Here is a 24,662-nt window from a genome sequence, read left to right as displayed (position 1 = left end):
AATGTATTTTTGCAAGTAAAAACATTGAATTTAAAAAAACAAATATTTAACCCGTGTGTGGTTAAATGTTTACTGAAGAGAAGAAAAAAAAAAAACACAAAAAAAACAAATTCATTTGGCTGAACATGTTAAGGGATGAATTTTCATTGAGTACATACTGTGACCAAAACACATTTAAATTATATTGGTGGTGTTCGGGTCTACTACTAGACCAAACAGCATTACAGGTCTATAAAACAACATCACCACTACTACTTCAGAGGTATTGTTTCAATATGCCTAAACCCTAATCCCATGAGACCAATCACTTACATCACCAACAACCATGAGCACCTCAGTCACCTACAGTGCATCCGGAAAGTATTCACAGTGCATCACTTTCTCCACATTTTGTTATGTTACAGTCTTATTCCAAAATGGATTAAATTCATTTTTTCCCCAGAATTCTACACACAACACCCCATAATGATGTGAAAAAATTTTGAGGTTTTTGAAAATTTATTAAAAATAAAAACACTGAGAAAGCACATGTACGTAAGTATTCACAGCCTTTGCCATGAAGCTCAGGTGCATCCCGTTTCCCCTGATCATCCTCGAGATGTTTCTGCAGCTTAATTGGAGTCCACCTGTGGTAAATTCAGTTGATGTGACATGATTTGGAAAGGCACACATCTGTCTATATAAAGGTCCCACAGTTGACAGTTCATGTCAGAGCTAAACCAAGCATTAAATCAAAGGAATTGTCTGTAGACCTCCGAGACAGGATTGTCTCGAGGCACAAATCTGGGGAAAGTTACAGAAAAATTTCTGCTGCTTTGAAGGTCCCAATGAGCACAGTGGCCTCCATCATCCGTAAGTGGAAGAAGTTCGAAACCACCAGGACTCGTTCTAGAGCTGGCTGGCCATCTAAACTGAGCGATCAAGGAGAACGGCCTTAGTCAGGGAGGTGACCAAGAACCCGATGGTCACTCTGTCAGAGCTCCAAAGTCCTCTTTGAAGAGAGGAGAACCTTCCAGAAGGACAACCATCTCTGCAGCAATCCACCAATCAGGCCTGTATGGTAGAGTGGCCAGACGGAAGCCACTCCTTAGTAAAAGGCACATCGCAGCCCGCCTGAAGTTTGTCAAAAGGCACCTGAAGGACTCTCAGACCATGAGAGACAAAATTCTCTGGTCTGATGAGACAAAGATTGAACTCTTTGGTGTGAATGAAAGGTGTCACGTTTGGAGGAAACCAGGCACCGCTCATCACCAGGCCAATACCATCTCTACAGTGAAGCATGGTGGTGGCAGCATCATGCTGTGGGGGGCAGGAACTGGGAGACTAGTCAGGATAAAGGGAAAGATGACTGCAGCAATGTACAGAGACATCCTGGATGAAAACCTGCTCCAGAGCGCTCTTGTCCTCAGACTGGGGCGACGGTTCATCATTCAGCAGGACAACGACCCTAAGCACACAGCCAAGATATCAAAGGAGTGGCTTCAGGACAACTCTGTGAATGTCCTTGAGTGGCCCAGCCACTTTTTTCACGTTGTCATTATGGGGTGTTGTGTGTAGAATTCTGAGGAAAAAATTAAATTTAATCCAATTTGGAATAAGGCTGTAACATAACAAAATGTGGAGAAAGTGATGCGCTGTGAATACTTTCTGGATGCACTGTATGCCATATCCAACCAATAATACTCCCCACTTTGTCTCGTATGCACTATCTAATGATGTAGGGACCAATGAGAAAAAAACAAGCAATGCTGGTTGCCCTGGACATGAAATAGAGACTCCGTGGGCACAATATCACATGTGACTATTTTTTTTAAACTTTACACAATTTGGGAAAGGAAGGCCAGAAGAGAAAGACCATAGCGGTAGAAATAAGAATAATCGGTCCAGAGCTCCCACTTCAGCTGAGAAATACAAAGGTCAGGCCTGTCAATGCAAGTAAGTTTCTATTCACGGCTGACACATCCCTGGTGTCTTACATCCACAGAAAAAATGTGGTACACATGAGCATGCTGCACAGCAACCAGAGAATCTGTGGCGGGGAGAATCAAACTGAAAATTATGGATTATAATACTACAAAGGGAGTAGATACTTGGATAGGTTGGTTACTGGCTACAGCTGCAAAAGGACCCTATGGTGGTCACTCCTAATATTTTTCAATATCTTGTATATCTCCACTCACAAAGCATTTGCCATCTGGATGGTACTGAACCCATAATGAAACACAAAAAAGCTCCATGGGAAAAAAGGCTGTTTCTTCAAGATTTGAACAAGAATTCTAAGATCTCAAATCCAGAGGAGACAACACATTCCAATGAACCCTACATTTCTATAGCTATTGTAAGGAGAATTCAGGAGGAGAATGCTTGAGCCACAGGACCACCAACTATAAAAAAATAATTTGTAGAACACAAATATTTCTATTCAGGCAACGTATTAGTAGAGATTTGCATTCCATAATAGACAAAAACACCTGAACATGGCAAACAGAAACAGTCCATCATTACTATAAGAAATGAAGGACAGTCGCTCTGGAACATCTCAAGAACTTTAAAAAGTTCCTTCAAGTACAGTTGCAAAAACCATAGAGCTCTATGATGAAAACAGCTCTCATGAAGACGGCTAGAAGAACTGTCCGTTGTAGAAGATAAGTTGATTAGAGTCACAAGTCTCAGACATCACCTATTAACTGAATCTCCAATGACAGCAGAAATAAATGATTTACTGAGTTCAAGCAGCAGTCACCTCAACATCAAATGTTCCATTTATACTATTTGGCTCAGGCCATCATACAAGAACTGCTCAAAGAAGCCACTACTAAAGGAGAGAGAGAAACAAGTAAAGAAGATTTGTTTGGGCCAAGAAACACAGGCAGCAGACATTGGATAAGCGGAATTCAGAGATTTATGGATAAAGAACCATGATTTATTAAGAATTGAAGTCACACTTAACTGGCATGATTAACAGAACACAAACCAAACCACCCGCCTGGTTTACACCTAGTCGGGCAGTTATTTGTGTTTAAAACAGGACAATGACCTAAACACATCTCCAGGATGTGTAAGAGCTATTTGGCAAATATGATGAAGAGCTGCAGCACACACCCTGGCCCCCAACAATCAAAATAGTTAGTCCATAGACTGAAGGAAAAGCAGCCAACAACAAGTGTTCAGTATATGCAAGAATTCTGAAGACTGTTGGAAGGGCACCTCAGTCGACTCCATCAAGAGGCTGGTTAAGAAGATGTAAAGAGTGAGCAAAGTTGTCATCAAGCAAAGAAAGGGCACTAATAAAATAATTCCAATTTTTGGACATTCTAAAAATGCAGAATATTGACATACAAATTATGAGTAACTATATAAACATCTGACTGGTACTTAAACAGTGCATTAATAAAAGAACTTTAGGAAAGAACCATCAAAAAATGTGCCAGATTTTTAGGCTATGGAAACAGAGAAATGAAATTATTTGTGCAGAATAAACTAGGCTCAAATCAGCAAGACATAAAACTACAAGATAGTAGTAAACATACATGCAATACCAGACTGAAAACCAATAGGCAAACGAAAATGTCTGATAATTTAGATCATTCTAGTTAAACTTCAGGACCCCACAGTGGCGAATGTGCAGATGAAAATTGGGATGCAGACTGAGCAGTCAAAAGATGTATGCATACAGTACTTGGCACCTAGGTCAACAACAGTTCAGACAGACGCTTGGTAGCATGTGTGTTGATGCTACAAATAAAGTACTCATACCCAGCTATTTCATATTTTCTAATGTTAGAATGGTTAAAAAAATAAAGCCAGAGGTAGAAAGAAAAAACACTTTCTGAAAACCACAGCAAGCAAGACTAAGTTTATATGAATCTACAATCAAAGGACCCTCCATTTTACTGCTACATGTCAGCACTGATATTTTCTCAACAGTCTTAAGATATTTAAAAAAGTGCTACATATAGATATGTATATCAGCACAACTATCGCAGAGAAAGGTGTTTTGCTGATATGCATCAGGACACATCCCGGCTCCATGTATATTAGAACGATTCTACTCCATCTACAAACAAGACACGCTAATATCTATAACATAATGAAGTATTGTATTTTATTCATTTAACTATACCACTAGTTATAAAACATTGTTGTTGCTTAACAAAATGCACATCTCCCAGAGATTATTGCTGATTGCTAGGCATGAATGAAAGGACACATAGTTTTGGTTTATTTTCTCATTACCTGTAAAATGTGCACTTTTCTTAATAGAAAATAAATAATTATCAATAATAATTTTGTTACACAAGCTTGTCACTTGGGATTCATCTACTGTACATCAAAAAGTCCAGTAAGGGTAAAGACCATCTGCCTTGAAAAATGTATCCCATTAAAAAAACAATTTAGTTAATATTTAAATATTTCAATCTGATGCCATGTTTTTACTTAAACTTAAGGGGCATAACCACGTTCCTTCAGCTAAGAGAGCTGCAGCCATACTTCATGTGTAGACATTGCCAGAGGTACTCATAGTATGTGGTCAACTGTAGTAGGCATTTGACAAACTGCTGCATGCTGTGTCGGTCTTGTGTATAAACCATAATAACTACAGTGCAATGATTTTAGGAAAAGACAGTGTCCAGTTTAGAAGAGTAAGCCAGAAATATTAAAGTGCTGCTGATATTGTTAAGTTTTGTTGACTCTGACCAACTTATTTCCATCACAAAATGTACACAGTGATGACTATAACACATACAAACTTTATTGAGATATCTTAGGAAGCCTCTCAAAGCTTACTCGCCTTTTAAAGGGAGTAATACAAGATGGATTTTTATATGCCACTTTTCCTTTCAATCCAAGAGTAGAAACTAGAAACTGCACAGATGCCTAATATTGATGGCATGGTGCCTGTTTCTAAAGTTAAATATGAGAATACTCACTGCTGTACTTTGGGGATGGAGACCGTGATTGGCGACCAAACTGCCTCTCCCATTCTTCTCTCTCTTTCTCCCGCCTTTCTCTTTCTCTGTAAATAAAGCAAAAATACATCAGAGAAAATAAAATATTCCATGTACGCAATATTCAGAAATATATTTTGTTAAAGAATATTGCAGAATTTAGTATATTAGTCCAAATATTTAAAGCTGAAAGAATTTCTCCCTACACTGGTGAAATTACTAAACTTACATTAATCATTACAATCATTAAAACATTACAACACTGCAAAAATCTCCAAGAATTAGTAAATCACATTGGAATTTCTTACTTCATTCTGATCTTCCGAGCCATGGCACGGAGTTCATCTTCACGTTCCTAAAAAGAAATTTTTAATATTCCAATATAAATCTCTTGCAGTCATAATAAAATTAAATGTAAGAAGATACTATTAAAAAAAAAAACACAAAGGTATTTCACTGTCACTTCTATTTTATTCTACTCATTTCCAACACTAATGTCTTACCATACGAGTTCTGAAACTGTATCAAGAACTTCTAACTTATATTTAGAAAGCAGAGAAAACTCCAAAAGAATGACAGTATAGACCATGTAGATATATTTAGCCTAACAGGTCAATTCATACTAGAAAGACTAATGCAATCACTCTGAAGCAAACAAATGCATACTTTTGAGTACTTTAAGATTTATATTCACACTGTGTGAATGAAAACACATTTCTGGTAATGACAGCAGATGTTGATTCAAAGTTTATTCGGCATACAGCCATATCTTGCCACTGCACAAACATTAAGGTAGTTTGGTTAATTTATTTTCCTTCACTTATCATTCATTGTTGTTCATTCTAGAGACCTCAACATGTGCCAAATGAGCAACATTGCACAGAAAGTGACTTCAAGAAAATGACAAAACACTTAAATTTGACACACATATATCCATGTAAGAATCAGAATAATTCAAAGACTGACTTAAGCTCAATGAAAATGCCATAATAAAGGCTTATTATTCATTTTTCTGATGTGGTGACTGTTGTAGTTCACAATTTGTTTCTTCCACTAAATGCTTTATTTTTTGCTCCGGATATCATCCATCACTATACAGTTACTGATGAAAACCTTCCACCGCCCAAAAATGCTAAACTAGGAGGGAAAAATTGACATTTTAATTTGAGCATGAAAACTAACTTTTATAATACTATGTTGGCATGACATCTTGGAATATGAACAGTGTGAGTTATTTAAGGAATGTGCCTTAATGTTGCATTGTTTTAGTTGGACAGTCTTGCTTTCTTCATCAGCAAGTTATGTTATTGTGAAGCTTCATTAAGATATTCTTGTCCCTTCTATTATCTCTCTCTCTCTATCTATATCTAAATATATATATATCTATATATATCTATATCTATATCTAATATATAAAATTAACTAAGGCAAGACAACCATGGAAAGCACGCTGGAAGGTGCGTGGATTCACTGAGCCGCCGACAAATAAGACACCTATGGCGCATGCAGGAAGGAGCCACGCCCACCAACTCCTGGCACCTCCGAGCCACATTGCCTGTTCATAGAGGCATGTTTCACACGGAGGTGAATCGCCATATGCAGCATGTAAAACGGTTTGCGAGGGGTATCCCATGAGATCCTTAAAACAATCCTTTACAACTGAGGTTAAAACACAATGAAGTAAGCAGTCTTTAAAAACCGAGTTTTCGGCTACGACGCACGACTGTGTGCACCATAGCAAACTGTTTTATACGCTACATACAGCAATTCGCATCCGCGACAAACATGCGTCTCCTTCACTCACAGACAATTATATGTTGCTCTCTCCAGAGTTCCATCTTTTCATTCACTTTCTGTTGTATCCTCAAACCCTCCCTTTTTAGACAACTGTGTCTTTCCAGAAGTGTTCAACTATTGTGTTGTATTTTGCTCTCTCCAGGGTTCCATCTTTTCATTCACTTACTGTTGTATTCTCACACCAACCTGTTTTTGACAACTGTGTCTTTCCATTGAGCGTGTGTCTACCCGGCGCAGAGAGGCATGGGTAAGCCGTTGAACCCCATTTGGGCTGCAAACCGTGGAATTCCCACTAAGTGCGACTTATACGCTCCCACTGGTTACATCCCTACCCTTTGTACACACACCCTTCCCACCTCGCTACTACCGTGGTCGGGTGTCTTGGTGGATTATATATAGAATAGCAGCCAAAACCGCACAGAGCAATGAAACGTCTACGTGAGTCACAGGTGCATCTGGACTGTGTAAAGACGACAACGACTCAAGTGACGAGTTGTAGGTGGGCACATGAGCAGGCAGTGCATACTGAACGAGAAATCAGCAGACTAGCATGACGGAGGGAGCTGAATGGACGTCGTCCTCCTCTCCTCCCGTTCCACACTCTGCAACTGAGCGGCGTGCACCCCCATCCCTTCGTCTGGAAGGAGAAGGCGCGATGGCGATCCGCCAGTTTTCAGTCATGGTCGATTGTGTGTTGGTTCGTTCCATACATTGTTACAATGTTGCTTTTCTTGCTGACTTATTACATTACCGATTTTTCAAATGTTAATTTTCTCCTTGTGCTTAAAAATCATTAAAAAAAACCGGCCTGATTATGCAGCGTATGGTACGCCGCGGGTTGGCTAGTCATTTAAGAATTTTGCAGTATTAATAAGAGAAGGTCTCAAGCATCAAATCATATAATTCTTAGTTGATGTTTTTTCACTAATTCTAAAAACTGCTTCAGACGATGAACAATTGTAGGGTTAATGCTGACTAGCCTGGACATTCAATTATAGCTTATCTAATCTTTGACACACAACACCCTTTCTTCTTAATGAAGCATTTAAAATTTACTTTCCTTCTTTACTTAATGTTGTCACTCCACTCGTTCAAAGGTGAATTTCTCAAAAGCTGAAGAAGCAATTATAATTTGGCACTATTATGAATTAAAACTATGGCAAACTACTGGAAGCTGCACTGAGATTTGTATATAACCTTACATGGTCTAAAATCAATATTCACCTACTTGTTCAGTTAATACAAAGTATCTCTCATAAAAGACTGATTAGAGACAGAAAAATTCTGGAAACACTTGTAGAAATTTTAAAAAGGTTCTCCAATATTTTAACCTGCATTAGTGCTATGCTATATGGAATCAAAATAAAATTAAAATGAATGAAGAATAATACAAGGGTACAATTTATTAGGGGAAAAACAAAGAAGTGTATGTAAAATAGCAAAACACATTAAGGAAGTGACTAAACAGTCACAGGCTACTAAGCACATTAAAACATAACAGTGTGATTTCTAACACATTAATATATTACTAATAGTTCAATTTTAATAAATCATTTCAATGTAAAACAAACAAAATTAATCTGGAAAAAAAAATATTGTTGCTAGAATTCTGATTAATATAAGTCAACTCAAACAGAATTGCAAACCAACCTGTCTCTCGTGCTCCTGTTGCTGTAACTTCTCGTGAGCAGCTTTCTTGTCAGCTTTGACTAACAAAAATATAAAGGAGACCATTAATAGTGTTCATGGTACCTTCCAGAAGTAATACTGTTTTAATAATGTAGAACAACAAAGAAGTTTGTTTTGTCGCACTTGTAAGTGAAAATGAAGCCAGTATATATTTGACTAAAGGGATGTGTACCTTCTAGAATACAGTAAATTTCCTTATGTGTATTGTAACAATGAGCCCCTTGTGACAAGATCATATTCACTGCAGTGTGCATGGAAAACAGAATTAGAATTACATAGCAGCTCAAGGTACTGTGTTTAACTTTTAATATCATGGGTGATTTCTGGGAAGGTGGCCCACCATCCAAGAATAAGCAAAATGGACAAGTTTGCTTTAAACTGAAAACAGATCTATTTTTTAAGATTACAGGCAATATGGAATAAGGAATATGAAAATAGCTGAAGTTATTCAGTTAATTCTGGTTAATCAATATAAAGTGAGATCAGAGCTTAGTACTTCCATTCACTATTTTGTTTTTTAAACAAGGATTTTCAATCACTTCTGACCTCTAAAACCATGTCATTTTCAACACCTCTACCACCTTTTAACATCAGACTAAACATTTAAGTAATAGAGCTGATATAATAATGAAGTCCTCATAGCTTGTGGGGCACAGAGATGACATTACAGTCACGATAAGGAAGTGTGCAAGGGAAGCAAACAGCTGTAATTTAAATATGGCAAAATATGTACTAACCAATGGCAATATAAAAGATAACAGCATGTGATTTTTCAGCAAGATATGCAAAATCTTGGTATTGCATAACCTTATTACTGGTTGGATAAAGGGGGGCACATTTCTAGATACTATTTCTGATCATCACTTACACTGTTTATTAAGCGCCTTCTGCATTCTTAGCTTCAGTCTTTCTTGGGGTGTGAGCTTTGGCTGCAAAATAAAAACCATGTGATCACCACGACCAATCAACTGAGTAAAGATCAAAACTAACTCTGTAGGAAGAAAAGGAATTCTATAAATATGGTCATCTATCAGTTCTTCAAAAGAGCTGATTACGCTACCTTTAGTGTTAGTCTGGATCAGAAGTACAAGTGTTATTCCAAAATTGACAACTTTTATAACACAAACAAAAAAGAACCACATACTACTATGTCAGCTCTTTTAAAAATGTAAATTGAAAGCAACCATTTCGTGCCACATTCGGGGTTTTCTCTAGGTTCTGTTTTTTTTTTTTTTTTAAAAACACCAGGCAAAAAATGTCATTTCAGTTTATTCATACAAACATTCATGATACAGTATATTACACTGGTATATACCATTTTCTTATATTTAATGGAAAGAGCATTACAGATGAGTAATGAGCATAAGGTATTTTTGCACAATATCAAGCAATTTCTATATTCTTCAAAAATACCTAAAGCAAAGAAATAAGTTTATCAAATCACTACTGTGATCAGCCTGCTGCACTGTTACAGTAGTTTTATTAATAAATTAAATAATTTGAAACTTAAAATCAATAGTAAGCAGAGTACTACATTGTTTAAATGCTTATAGTACTACAGAACAGAAAAAAAATGTATACAGTTAAACTGAATATGTTGGTGCTGGTTATGGTAGTAGATATTTCGACAAATTACATGGTGAAATAACTCAAAATATGAAAGCATAAAATATGAGTAACATTTTAAGGTCTTGACAATAAAATGGCCCAGGGCTGTAAATTAATATAGAAACACCAATTATTCACATACTGGCACAACAAACATGGTTTAGGAATCAGCATATGCTGAAGGCAAGCGCCAGTTGAGACCAGGAGAAGAGGATAGTCAGTATGCAAGCTGCGACAAAAGGAATGGAATGTTAACCATTTAAGAACTAAAACTAAACTGCTGACAGAGCTATCATTTTAATTAATGAATCTGAAGACCTTACCATGAATGCTGAATGAAATAATGGTCCTTATCTCATTATCATCCATAATTTAACACAATTTATCCAATACAGAATTATTTCAGAAACAAAGGGTACAAGACAGGGACCAGTACTAGGCAACCGGGTAAAAATCTCAAACCAGTGTCCCCTTACAAACATGCTTAAACATACAATATATACTTTATTGATAAAACATACAGTATATACTTTATTGATCTTAAGGGGAAGGTGATTATAATGTGACCTAAGTATGATAGCTAAACATGACTACTTTAAAATACTCAAGACCAGCACTAACATATCAGTAGTGCAAAAAAAAAAAAAAAAATACTATTACAAATATTAAAACTAATTTCCAGACACAGCATAAAATAAGTACTCTTTTGGAAATGTAAATTGCTTTAAATAGTAAACAATCTGACTGTCTGACAAACATTTCAATTAAATAATTCTTACCCAGCCTCAAGAGGCTAAAACATCCTTTAGACTTTCTCAATTTAACATTTTTTTTTCTAAATACTCATTTGAATATTCTCACAGAATCATGAAAAAAGTATTCAAATGGTTAAAACATGATTTCTCCAGTACCGACAAATGAAGATGATGAGGCTTCCTCTGTTAAGTGAAAGAATTAGTTACCCAAATAAAGCCCTGGATGGTAAAAGCAGTTACTGTAATACCCTTTTGTTACTGTCTGGTTCCAAAGTTAAATGCTAAACGCCTCTCAAGCTTTGTTTACTAATTTTGGTACCATCTTTAACGATTAAAAAAAAGGCATACAAATTGCTTGGCTTCTCTCAGGATTTTAGATAAAACATATCTACGAAGTTTTAATGATAAACAGGACTTCAGTCTATTGCAACAGAAAAACTCGAACATAAGAGGGTTTCGAATGTTGTCCATACTTGTAGTCCACTTAACACACAAATGTAAGGCCATTTGTAATTAATTCTCAGGTTAGTCATTCCCAATAGGAGTGTAGACCATATTCCTTACCCAGTCAAAACTAGCATTATTTATACATAACCAATCAACAGTGTTTTCTATCCTTAATACACGGGTCACACCCTTAAAAGTATCATGCCTTTACAGTATGTTATGAAGTTGTACCATTCATCTATAACCTGAAATAAAGCAATAAATCAAAACATTAAAGTTTTCAATTTCAAATTAACACTCATTACTCATATACAGAAGTGCCCTACATCAACATCAAGATATTGCTTGTATAAACCCTGTTTGGTATTCACTGTGCTAACAGTGGCAAACTGCAAAACCCATAGGGATAAAATACTATATACTGGTAAGCCTCATAAGGATCATACTAAATACTGGTAAGTCATATCCCTCTACCTTTGGGTGGCGTGTTTATTCAGCACATGCAAGTTTACATGGACTTCTGTAGCCAACACAAAACAAAGAAACTACAAATCTCAATAAGCATTACAGTCATTACACTTGCATATCTTGATGTGAATGGAGGATATTCCTATATACCAGCGATGTAGGCTCCTTTGAAAGAAGAGACTGAAAAATATAAACAAACTCTTTTCTGCAGGAAATGTCTTCTTTAATATATGTATGTTAATGTTTTGGATCATTGCTCTTTTTTAATAGATTTATCATAATAATGGACTGTACAATGGGCTATCCTTTCAGAACAGGCATTAACTTTCAAAAATCAATTCCCGATGCCCAGTGGTGGGTCATTTATTACTTACACTATGCACCCACCAACGCAACCTAAAAGCAAACCCACACATTTCAGTTCATGGCTATACAAATGCTAGACTCACTCAAATCTCGAAAATGTTTTACGAGTAATGAAATAAACTAAAATATGTATTTAGTATAAATAGCTATTTTATTGTTAAGTTTTACTATTCAATGCATGCCAACATGATTAAGCTACTTATAGAACCTTTATAAACTGCATTACTACAATGCATGCTTCAGAAGATTAAAACATACTTGAAAAGAAACTGCACTTTTTTCTGAATTTTTTTTCATTTTCTTCACCGTCAAGTTCACAGAAATAAAGTATGAACATGAAAATCCTGATTTTCTGCAACAGACCATTTTTTTCATAGAACCACAAGTTTCCTCATTTGGTCCAACATCCAAGGCCTCAGCAGGGCGGCCCAGAGCACACAATTTGGGTGTGTAAACAGGGTGGTTTATGTATTTTTTTCTGCTTTTGTAAAAGCCAGTTTTAATTAAATATTATTAAATTTTAGCTTTGGACAGTTTTTCAAGAATTCCTGTGACTTAAATCAGAAAAAAGTAGGTCAAATTCTTACTGACTTTGGCAGCTCCAGTTTCTTTACCACCAGCATTTTCAGGCCTAAGGGGGGAAAAAAAAGGCTTTTGAAATCAAACTATGTACTTTCAGGCCAGTTTCCTCCCAGGATAAATGAGGAACCATTAATGGGGTGAAGTGCTCTGATTTTATACATTTAACATTACGCAAGCGGCAACATTTTTCCAGCACCATTTTCAGACAGAAAATATGCATCATAGAAGAAAGGTTTACATGCATTTCTTAAAAAATGGTATTTAAGCAAGCCTGAACCAAATTCTTAACTCACATATTTTTGCTGTGAAAGATGACATGAAACCTTTGTAATGCTTCTGATTTTAAGCTATAAAGGAATCTGCATCTTTACTATAAGAAAACACAGAATTACTAAATTCTTTATAATACTTTGGAAACCAAACATATGGAGAGAGAACAGAATGCACTCACTTTCTCAGTTTGTCCCCAAGGTTCTGAGAAGCTGCAGGGGGCCTGGCCCTGTCCCGCTCCTTGTCCCTGTCTGAGGGAGAGGAGGAACAGCTTCGGCTGGGGGATACACTCCCACTTCTACTGCTGCTTCGACGACGGGCCCCACCACGGCCTCCTCTGCGATACCGATCTATTGATCGTGATCGGGTTCGAGACCTGATAAAAATGAGTTACAATAGGAGGTAAAATTATATGCAGTATATCAAAGACATTAAGAAACAGACATACACACGCAGATAAACTAGGTAAATGTACTTGGATCTTTGAAAATTGTGTGAACTAAATGTGGGTAGCAGAACAATACAGTGGTTAGTCACAAATCCAGGGACTAGAATTCAATCCCAGGCTTGATTAAAGAAGTCTGAACACTCTCACTATGATAATTTTATGCTGTGCCCACACGGCATGCGATTTTTCACAGCTCCTACTTCCAACGTTTCATCTTCCCACTTCAATACATTCACACAAGTTTCAGTTTGAAATTTTGAGTTTCCAAGTTATTGTTACAGATTACTGTGCCCCCCCCTTTTAAGTGTTTTGCAATGTTTGTTGAAACATTACAAGCAGTGTTTTACATAACTACAATAATGTAAATTAAAAAAATGCTACAAAGTTACAGTTATGTATTAAAGTCTGTTATTATACAGGATTTAACCTCAAACAAGCAAGATCAAGCAATTTATCCCAATCAGTTGCATTAACTAGAATAATCGTTTAACTTAATTGCTGTTTCAATAACAGGTTAACTCCCATCCCTTTACCTTCTGCTTGTTCATATGATCTTTCAGTCTAGTGATCACAAGTGAAAATTATAGGCGCCATGCTCATCTTTCTGAGAACTCCTGTCTAACCATTTAGCTAAAAATTACTAGATGAACAAGTGCAGCATTCCGATGTTAAAGAAAAAAGAAGCCAGACGGCAATGGAGTTCCACATTTGTCTGGGTATTCTGTATGACAAATTCTCCTCTAACACTTTTAAAAGATTAAAAAAACTGAATAATTTGGCTTTGTCATATCAGTTTTCTTATCATACAGCCACAGAAGCAATGGCACTTTAGCTGTTGGGAATAACGCACATTGTTTTATTAAAGACCTCTGCCATCTTTTATAGTCGCCCTCTCTCGCTTCCTTTTTGCCATTAGTATCTGCATCATTAGAATGAGGGACAAGTTTTATTCAAAGGTCATGGAAGTTACTTAACAGTCACTCAAACTAACATATGCACAAGTGTTTCTTGCTAACATTATTACTCTGAGGGAGTACTACAAGTAAGAATTTCAAGTTCTCAACTCTGTTATTTCCCAAATTGGCTTCTTTTAACGTTTTGCCCTTCATGAAATCTTCTTTCACTTAGAGCATTCAATATGTCTTTCAAACACTGTTACTCTAAAACAGTAGTTAAACTTTTTAACCCAATTAAGATTTTATTTCCTTTCAAGCATACATCTCACATAAATATTACCAAAAGAGAAGAGTGGGAACCAAATGTATTGCAAAAACAATACACCATCAATCTATTTAAAAAAACCCACATATCCTGATCAGGGTTGTGGGTTATCTGGAGCCAATCCTAGCACACAATGGATGCAAAACGGGAACACCTCCTGGACATGATGCTAACCCATCACAGGGGGTATACACACACACACACACACACAGGCCAATTTAGCACAGCCAATCCAATTAACCTACATGTCTTTAGACTCTTGGAGGAAATCAAAGCATCCAGAGGAAACCCACACACACACAGGGAGAAACATATCAACTCCATACACGAAGGATCTGGGGCTTGAACCTAAAACAAATATCATTCAAAATACGAATAGATGCCTGGAGTATATCACTGCCAGTGTAGATGCACATTGTAAGAGTTAGAAGAAAGAAAGTCTTGGGGTGTGCTGTGCAGAGATGATGATTTTTTAAACAGAATAATATGAAAGGTCACTTAACCCATGGTGCCAGTTAAGGAATTAAAAAGTAAAAAAAAAAAATAAAATAATCAATGCTGTTTTTTTCTTACCTAGTCTTAAGTTGCAACACACTGCAAATGAACTGTAAAAACTATAAAAAAAACCTACTACAACAATCTATTATATGTTCAAGATGCAACTGAAGCTGCACACAAACACACATAGGTAAACACTGATGATTGCAGGCTCGTCTAATGCAGCAGCTGAATGCCAGGGACAGTGATGCTGCAGTGCTGCCGGAGATGGCTGCTCAACGAATGTACGGCACAGACTGATCAGCTCCAGCGTGCTGCCAAATTGCTGTGTGAAGCAAATATGGCCGGTTGCGGAGTTTAATGAATGTACGTTGCCGCATATACTCGGCTTCAGCGTGCTTCCAAGTTGCACTGGAAACCGACTAGCTGGTTGCGGAAGTTTAAGGGTTAAGTGAATATAACTTCAGTTATGTTTGCGAACGTGTTTGGAGCTATAGTAAATGAATGAATAGGAGTAGCTAAGCTGCCCTAGTTTTTTTTCCTTCTTTTTTCGTATAATATTTGAGTTCATATCAATAGTACACTGTCCCTAACTAACATTAGGTAATTTGTGTTTTGAAGTATATCAGTAATTAGCTTGTTACATATTTTAGTCCGTTATTTTTTTATTTTGGCATAATATAGTACATGATGTGATAAACAACACTTTTCCTTCAGAGTGTGATGATTAAAACATCTTTCTCTGTATGCAAAATCATTCTTGTGTATTCCTGCAACCTCTACTCCCTCTGAGCGTCTCTTCTCAGCAGCTGGGAACATGGTCTCAAACAACAGAGCCAGTCTCACACCAGAACATGTCGAAATGCTCACGTTCCTGCACTGCAATCAGGAATATATGAACTGAATCTTTTAAAAACTGTACATTGTTTTATTTTATTTGTATTGAAGCTTTATTTAAACTTTTGGACTTTAAGACACACCAGTGGCCATTTTTGGTTAAGTTAAATGTCTTTTAAACAAAAAAAGTGCTATGTGCACTTTAGTTTGTATTGTTTAATGTATTTCTTTTTTATTGTGATGGTCACAATAATATAAAACATCCGATTTTCAAATTCATATATTTCACTGGTTATTTTAATTTCATTATTATTAATTTTAATCATGTTAATGCAGAGACATCAGGGTGACATTCAGAACAGGATGTGCAACCACAGGCCGCAAGCATCAAAATAGTCAGGCATGAAATAATCGTGACTAATCGGAAAAACAAATTGAACGATTAGTCGACTACCAAAATAATTATTAGTCGCAGCCCTAGTTAACGGTTTTAGATATTCTTCGGGATATTTTACGTTGATGCTTTCATCTTCCACATGATCACCACCAACTGTTTCAGCATAGTCTATTGATACGCATTTAACCAATCTGCTGTGTAACCGATCAACATTTTTAGCGTTAATTCATTTGACTTCGTTTCTCAGAGCTAGGATTGCCCATGTATGCATTTTTACTGTTGATAACCCTTCGTGATGAAATTCTTCAATAAGAGTAGGACATAATACATCTTCTTTAATTGGATAAAAAGTGAGGGAAACGTTAAAATTTATAAGAGCTGAGAGAGCAGGACGTGTGTCTGTCAAAAGCATTCACACGAATAAGAGGTAAGATTACAGTGTGCGCGGTTGAATATGGTTGAGAGGAGGGCGTGACTTGGAAAAAAATGTCATGGTGAAAGTCTTATCTTGCGGGAGTTGAAAAAAAATCTTCAAAATATTCTGGTCTTGTGACAGGATTTTTTTTTTTTAAATATAACATACATACAATATATATACTATTATATATTTTCATTTCAACATTCTCCTTTCTCCTCACAAGGCTGTCTGTGATGTTTCCTCCTATCTTCCTTAAACAGACTAGACTGCCATAATAAATAGTATGCTAAATAGTAGGTAGTATATCCATCGACAAAGAAATCATGCTTGTATGAACTTGGCTAATTTTACTACACAATAACATGGTGTCCAATCACAAACACTGCCAGGGCCCAATTTAGGTAGTGACCCATTGTTTAAGAGAACAGTGATCTAAAACAATGAAGATGACAACCATAATGGCTGATATCACTAGTGAATTTAGGGAAATATGTTGAATTCAAGGTTATTTTGCATAAAAAAAGATCATGAAGCAAACACATACTGCAAAGACTACAAATATAAATTATGTCAACCTTAGCTTGTTTATTGGAACAAGCTCGTATACTGAAGCAAGTCACATGGCTTCATCTGGTATCATTATCAAAGAAACGACAATTACTCTGTCCCCCCAGGTGTTATTACTGAAAAAAGAAAAAGTTTAGTCTCTCACCTGCTTCGTCTACGTGAAGAGTAATGACGCCCTCTGTCATTAGAACGAGAGTGGGATCTACGACGGCCATCTCGGGAGTTACCTCCAACTGAATAGCGTCTTCCCCTGCTGCGAGAACGTGAATGCCGCCAAGTACGGGAACGTGATCTAGAACGCCGGCTATTCCGACGATGACTCCTTCGTGACCGAGAACTAGAGCGGGACCTTGACCGAGATGAAGACGACGATGATGAGGATGAAGTAGAGGAAGATGTAGCTCGTCTCCTAGAAAGTATTAAATAAAAAAGTAAAAAGAAAAATTAGAAAAGAAAAAAAAAGCCCTTGCATCGATAGCCAGACACTGCAGTTGGACTCTTAGAATTTAATCCACTGGTTAATTCAGATGGAATAGTCCTTCATTTTACAATAAATTCTGTACTATGATGAAACCAGAAGGTTTCTTCATTTATACATTAATATTTTGAAGAAAACATCACATTTTGAACGTACAACAAATAGTTTAATCAGCACTGCTAATCATTTAAACAGTAATTTTAATCAATATTCCTCAATTTGCCTGTGAGAATATAGTAAGAAGAAACCTTCATATATTTACAAAATGCCCAGTAGAACTACTGAGGTGAAGGCATCAAACGTTTACATCAGTAGTTCAAGTTCAGTGCTGGAGGACCTTTCATGACAACAGGTATTCATTGCAACCCATTTCTTCCCTTAATTTGACTCCTACCTCAAGCTGTTATTTCCTACTTTCTATATGTTTACATCTAGTCAGAAATCTCAAACTGCTATACTTTATGTATTGAATGAAACTGGGATTTATATGTGTTCGATAAGAACCAATTCTTTTTTCCTTTATTTTTTTTATTTAATGTGCTGGTTACGGAGACAAGTATTTACTAATAAGCAAACACTGAAATAGCTGCTCCTTTCAGAAACATCTGCACTGCTCCCTGCTCACAGTCAGTCGTTGGTATTACGACTATTGAAGAAAAAGAAAAAAAAAAAAAAACTGAAGAAAAATTAAAACAAAGTATTTAAAGACACACAAAAAAAATCTTAATTTCCTTTAATGTGTAACTGACACTACTGCACTTCAAAAGTAAAAATAGGACAAAAAATTGTAAATCAATTAAAGGTAAAAATTACAGAGTGATTGAGAAACCGGTTAGAACAAAAGCCTGCAGCCAGAGGTGGTCCCCAGGACTTAACTTGTGAACCATTGCTTTAAACAACAAATGTGTTCATTAAAGCACTGATTATAGAGATGCACTTCTGTAGGACCGCACAACTACTTATGGTACAACAAAGGAAAATTGGGTAGAAGTACAGAATCCTGGTTCACAGCAGGGTTTAAGGCTTCACTTTGAGACAACCTTCAGCCTAAACTCTGAATAATTTCCTTGAAATAATCATGGCCAGGGAATTCTGAAAGACTTCCTTGGGATCAGAAAGTGAAACAATTGACAATTTTCATCTAATAATAGGAAATTTCCTATTTTCATTTTCCTACTTGCATTAAGCAATAGAACTTAGCAACTTCTGCAGGTTAGATTCCTTTGATAACTTAAATTACTTAAGCTCAAATGTCTCAAACATTGCATTTACTGTACATTTACTAAACCTATCTGAATCTGATTTGTCAGATCACAAGGCTCTCCGATTGTTCCTGCAAGCTAACTCAGCTAATACCAAGTTACAGTTTTATTTATTCATCTGTGTATTTTTCAGTTTATTCTTTTAAATATGCCCTCTTTAAAAAGACTTGGTTCAATAATAGAAAGATATACTAGCCTGCATTTTTATAATTTAGCTAGTCAAGTTATTTATCGAAAATAGGTAATGTAATAAATGTAAAAATATTTGATACCTCTTGCCATACTTGTGTGCCTTCAGCACCTTTCCTGGTATTCTTGTGTGTCTGATTTTCGTTTTCTCTGGTGTTTCCACTCTTAAGGGCATTCCCATAAAGTCTGCTTCTTAGATTCTTACTTTGAGGCGCCTTGCTTACCTCCCGTCAGATTTTACACTACCTGTCTGTGAAGGCAACTCTCAGCATCCTTCCTTTGCCTTTATTCGCCTTCGTGTTGCGGACACTTGCACTTCCTCTTTTCAATCACATCACCAAAGTCAAACCAGCCAAAAAAATTGCTCATAGCGACCAGACACACACACAGATCTTAGCATTTTATTATATAATGGAAGACTTCAATTTCAAATATTAATCAACAGTGAAATTGATTTAATTTAGGCTCTATTAAAATTTTGAAAAAAGCTTGGCTTTTGGCCCAGTGTTTTCAGAGATTTGGTATCAACCAAAAAGTTTTCATTTTGGTGCATAGATAATCTTTTTTGAGCTAGCAAAATGTGAAAAAAGGCATGTGAAGAAAAAAACATTCTCCCCTAATTACACCTGGCTGCTATGTGTTTCATTTTCAAACCAAACAAGCACCAACCATCCACCAAGTATGTTACGCTTTGTCCAGCACTGCCTTTTCTGTGACCTCTCAGGACTACTGTTTTAATTTGTTCTTCCTCAAAGTGTGCCCTAAACACCAGATCCATATTCACCCTTTGTGAAATTTCAGGATTGGAGACTTGCTTGACCCATGCAATATATAAAACTCCCCTCAGGAATCACATTTCTGCTGCTTCCAACATACACTAGGCTTTAATTAACAGCTTCCTTAACCGGCATGACAAAATGAATATAAACTGATCAGCATGAACGTTAAAGGATTGGAGAGTGGCAACTTTTTAGAAATAACCTACACAACGAAACTAAGCATTTTGCATTTGCATATTGCAATGGTATAATATAATGTTACAAAAGGAACTCAACATGAAACTATTGCCTCATTAATGCTCAATTTATGTGTTTGCTATGAGTGGCAAATATTCATTCAACCTTTTAACTTTTTTATAAGCTAAAGGTTATACTCAAACGACTTAAAACAATATTAGTATTATTCCTGGTAACAATTTAATAAATTAAAACATATATTCATAAAAGATAGAACTCTACCAGCCTGCTAGAACCAGGACTCAACCTTCACAATATGGAAAAGCAACTGGAAATAAAGCAAGACGAAAATGGATTTTTTTTTTTTTTTCATTGTGAAAACATTTACTTATTTCCAGTGTGGCTAAAATTGTCACATACCCGTGGGTATATTAAACTCAGAGGTCATGAAGGAAGACAGGTGACCCACAAATTCTCAAAGAAGCGATTACTTAGGCCTGGATTAAAGAGCTGCATTTTCTTTTTTGTGTGTCAAAAAGAAAGACTAAAAAACGAGTTACCGACCGGGAGGAGCTGCTATGACCTGTGGCAGCAGATGGCGCTGGTGCGCTAGAGTTTTTGGAAGATGGGGTTCTCCCAGAGGCTGTATGTGGGCCCCCCTCATCATCACTTCCGCCGAAGCTAGTGATAAATGTGATCTTCTCCTCCTGATTTGGGCTGTTGGAACGTGATCTTGAGCGTGATTCTGAGCTTGATTCAGATTGTGACCTAAAAGAAAAAATATTTTAAAAATAAAAAAAATACAAAAATGTGGCAAAGGTACAAATGATTCATTTATTTTACTTGAAATACTGCAAACCTCATCTTCCTCAACAAATTCTACCTCTCATTACAATTCTCACATTGTAACAGAATAACCTAAAATAGATGCTTGACTAATTGTTCTAAGAAAATGGTTAATTTATTTCAATCCTGTATTCTTCAGACCCAGGGGAAAAAGGCTCAAACACTGTAAACAGAACAGCAGATTTATGAACATCTGATACAAAAATATGACAGCAAGTTAAACTAATTTCAATAAATAATTTATATAATCTTTAACATTTCTTTAAATGAAGCACAATATATTTAACATGGTTGTGCTCATCAGATACCATATCAAGTTTTAAAAAAATAAAGCAGGCTCCAAAATTATTAAACAAAATATTTGTTTACACCATAAATTCACTAAATATCTGTCACATTCTAATCAATGTTTAATTACACAAGAAGAAACAATTACTATTTTAGTTTATGGAAGGAATTTAAGGGCAGCACGGTGGCGCAGCGGTAGCGCTGCTGCCTCGCAGTTAGGAGACCCGGGTTCGCAGGGTCCTCCCTGCGTGGAGTTTGCATGTTCTCCCCGTGACTGCGTAGGTTTCCTCCGGGCACTCCGGTTTCCTCCCACAGTCCAAAGACATGCAGGTTAGGTGGATTGGCGATTCTAAATTAGCCCTAGTGTGGGCTTGGTGTGTGGGTGTGTTTGTGTGTGTCCTACGGTGGGTTGGCACCCTGCCCGGGATTGGTTCCTGCCTTGTGCCCTGTGTTGGATGGGATTGGCTCCAGCAGACCCCCGTGACCCTGTGTTCGGATTCAACGGGTTGGAGAATGGATGGATGGAAGGAAGGAATTTAAATTTCAGAACTAACAATATGAAGACAAATTATCACTGTTGCCTTAACTTTCTTAGCAGATGTACAGTAATTCAATATTTTAGACTACCACTTTTGTACTCTATCTCCATGCAAGTATTGAAACAAAATAAAGGTTAAATTACATGCAATGACTGCAAAATATAACAAACAACTGACAATGCTGAACTCATAGCCTTGTTTAATGTATTGCTTAATCTGGGATTTTTGTTAAAAAAAATACAATTGAAGTCTTGTTTTTAACAAGTAAGTTAAATGTGCAGTTCTACTCGGATCAAGACACTGATCTCACCATTCTAAAATGCTCAACCTCAAACCCCTAGTGGGTGAAATGACAGGGGCTGCATCAACAGTTTGTTTTTGGTTATTACTTTGGCACACTGTTAAAGGAGTTTAGATAAATCTTCATGAGCATGCACAAGCTGGAGGAGCTGTGGCTTTCATCATATTTATACTCATAACTAAATCGTCAAAAAAAAAGTTTACTAAGTTCAAATGTCCAGTGCATCACTGGAACTCCATGCTGTTTCACAGAAAAAGTATAAGGTTGTTGAACATCTGTTGTTTACTCCTTATTTACACGGAGTCCATAATACTTTGTTTTGGACCAGCAGCTGGCACCCAAACATTTTATTTTTGGCGATAAATGCAGATCTGAATCTTGCAATACAGAAACTTCACTGCAGATGTGGTTGTTATTTTTACCTAGTTGTTTCTTATTAAAAAGGAAAAAATAAAGAAATACCTAGAAATAATCCTGAGGTTATTTTGTACCTAAAGCCCATATTGTTAGCTTAAATAATGGCATGAGCGCAGAGAGGAAGATCCCTTTCTGGGCTAATCAGAAGTATGTAATACCAGTCCAGGACAAGAGGGGGCTCTGTCACTAATGGCATTGTTTTTTTTCCCCATTCACAGCAGCGAGATGCCCTTCCGGTCTGAGTATTTAATAAAAAAAAAAAAAAAAAAAAAGTCCGCCCCTCAAAGGAAGTATCTCATTTGAACCTGAGCTGGCTGCAGGACAGAGCTCCCCCAAGACAGATCCCACTCTACTGAGCAGTACTGACTTCAGAAGCAGACCTGTTTTCTTTACTAATTGCTGGCATCAAATTAAAAGGGGCAACCCAGTTGGCAACCCAATAATCCTTTGGACTCTTCCAGTGTCTTGCCTCGTCCAAAGCAACTAAAACACTGATTTCTGTGTTCCAATATACAAAGAAAGATGCAATTTGTAAACTGACAAGGTTTCTACAACTTTAAACACCCATTCTAGGCCAACTTCATGCCCAGGCAATACTTATTTAATAAACAAACATTTTCAACACTGATATTACAACCATGATTTCAGGTCTTCTAAACCAACCATTTCTAGTTGAAAAATAACTCACCTTTTATAGGGGTCATAAGTTGGGCTGTCTCTCCTTGCATAGCTGAAATATTTAAAATTAAAAGAATTAGTTGGAAACATTGTCGATGCTATGAAGGCTAGGGAGTCATGTTATACAAATACATGAAAAATGCTGAGTAAAAGCAAAAGAAACAGAAAATTGCAGAACACTGTATAAACACACTGTCAATTTAATACACAAATGCATTGCCTTCAAGTAATTTAGCTTAATTTAAACAAAATGGTCACACTGTACAAATCTTCCACTGTCACCTGCTGTTATTACTCTCTCTTTAGCCCAGCATTCTAGAGTTTGTCCTTGAAATGACAATGTGTCAGATCTCAAATATTCAGCAATAAATCTGCCTTTTAGGGATCCCCTTTATGTGACAGATGTGATAAAAGGTTACAGAGGACGACAGCTGAAAAACTAAATCAATCCCACATTTAAAAACACTTTGCACTGGCTCTTTGAGAAAAAATATCCATATACACTTCAGGCTTAATCCAGATGTAGTGTTTCAAAGAATTGGCACGTTTCACATGCATATGATATTAGCCAACCTTTGTGGAGAAACTACAGTATTGTGAAAAGACATTTGTCACCTTCCAATTTCCTTGATTTTTGCTTATTTATAACACTTGTTTCTGATCTCCAAAGAAATGTATTAAAATACAAAAAGATAACCCAAATGAACAATGCAGTTTTTAAATGACCATTTAATTTATTGAAGCAAAAAAGTTCAACAATGCCTATATCACCCATATGAAAAAATAATTGTCCCCTAAACTTAATACTTTGTTCAAACGCTTCTGGTAACAGATAATCAGTTTTTGGTATCACTGTGAAGAAATGTTGGCCTACTCTTCTTTACAGAATTGTTTTAATTCAGCCACAATGGAGGGTTTTCGATTATAAAGTGCCCAGCTAAGGCCCTACCACAACAACTCAATGGGGTTCAGGTCAGGACTTTAACTGGGCCACTCCAAAACCTTTGTTTTGTTATTTTTCAGCCATTCAGAGGTGGACTTGTTCATGTACCTTTGATTGTGTTTGAGCTTCAGATCACAGACTGATGACTGGACATTTTCCTTCAGAACTTTCAGGTAGAGAGCTGAATTCATGCTTCCTTCAATTATGACAAGTCATCCATGCTCTGAAGCAGCAAAGCATCCCCACATCAAACTACCACCACCTTTGACTATGCTAATGATGTTCTTATTGTGGAAAGCTGCGTTAGCTTTAAGCTAAATGGAACAGGACCCATGTCTTCCAAAAACTTATGACTCTGTCTACGGCACGGTATCCCAAACATTCAGGAAGTAATCGTGGCACTGTGGCAAATGTTAGATGAGCCTTTATGTTGCTTTTCTTAAGCAGT

The 24,662-nt window shown here is 36.6% G+C and overlaps 1 protein-coding gene across 3 annotated transcripts in view; it reads right to left on the bottom strand.

The window, feature by feature from the left end:
* Positions 1-24,662, bottom strand: part of LOC120538721 (CLK4-associating serine/arginine rich protein) — a 78,675-nt gene that overhangs the window by 15,882 nt on the left and 38,131 nt on the right. For 2 of the 3 annotated variants that reach the window (XM_039768140.1, XM_039768139.1), the window contains exons 11-19: positions 23,282-23,323; positions 20,767-20,970; positions 17,463-17,726; positions 13,113-13,307; positions 12,671-12,710; positions 9,304-9,364; positions 8,397-8,455; positions 5,258-5,304; positions 4,932-5,017 (exon numbers count right to left, since the gene is read on the bottom strand). In XM_039768140.1, the coding sequence (XP_039624074.1) occupies positions 4,932-5,017; positions 5,258-5,304; positions 8,397-8,455; positions 9,304-9,364; positions 12,671-12,710; positions 13,113-13,307; positions 17,463-17,726; positions 20,767-20,970; positions 23,282-23,323 (998 nt within the window). Of the gene's footprint in view, positions 1-4,931; positions 5,018-5,257; positions 5,305-8,396; positions 8,456-9,303; positions 9,365-12,666; positions 12,711-13,112; positions 13,308-17,462; positions 17,727-20,766; positions 20,971-23,281; positions 23,324-24,662 lie in introns of those variants that run through there. The other variant, XM_039768141.1, reaches the window with a different exon arrangement.

This window comes from Polypterus senegalus, chromosome 11 (genome assembly GCF_016835505.1).
Source record: "Polypterus senegalus isolate Bchr_013 chromosome 11, ASM1683550v1, whole genome shotgun sequence".
Taxonomy (NCBI): Eukaryota; Metazoa; Chordata; class Cladistia; order Polypteriformes; family Polypteridae; genus Polypterus; species Polypterus senegalus.
The sequence above is the reverse complement of the archived record's forward strand: the minus strand, read 5'-3'. Positions and strand labels throughout refer to the sequence as shown.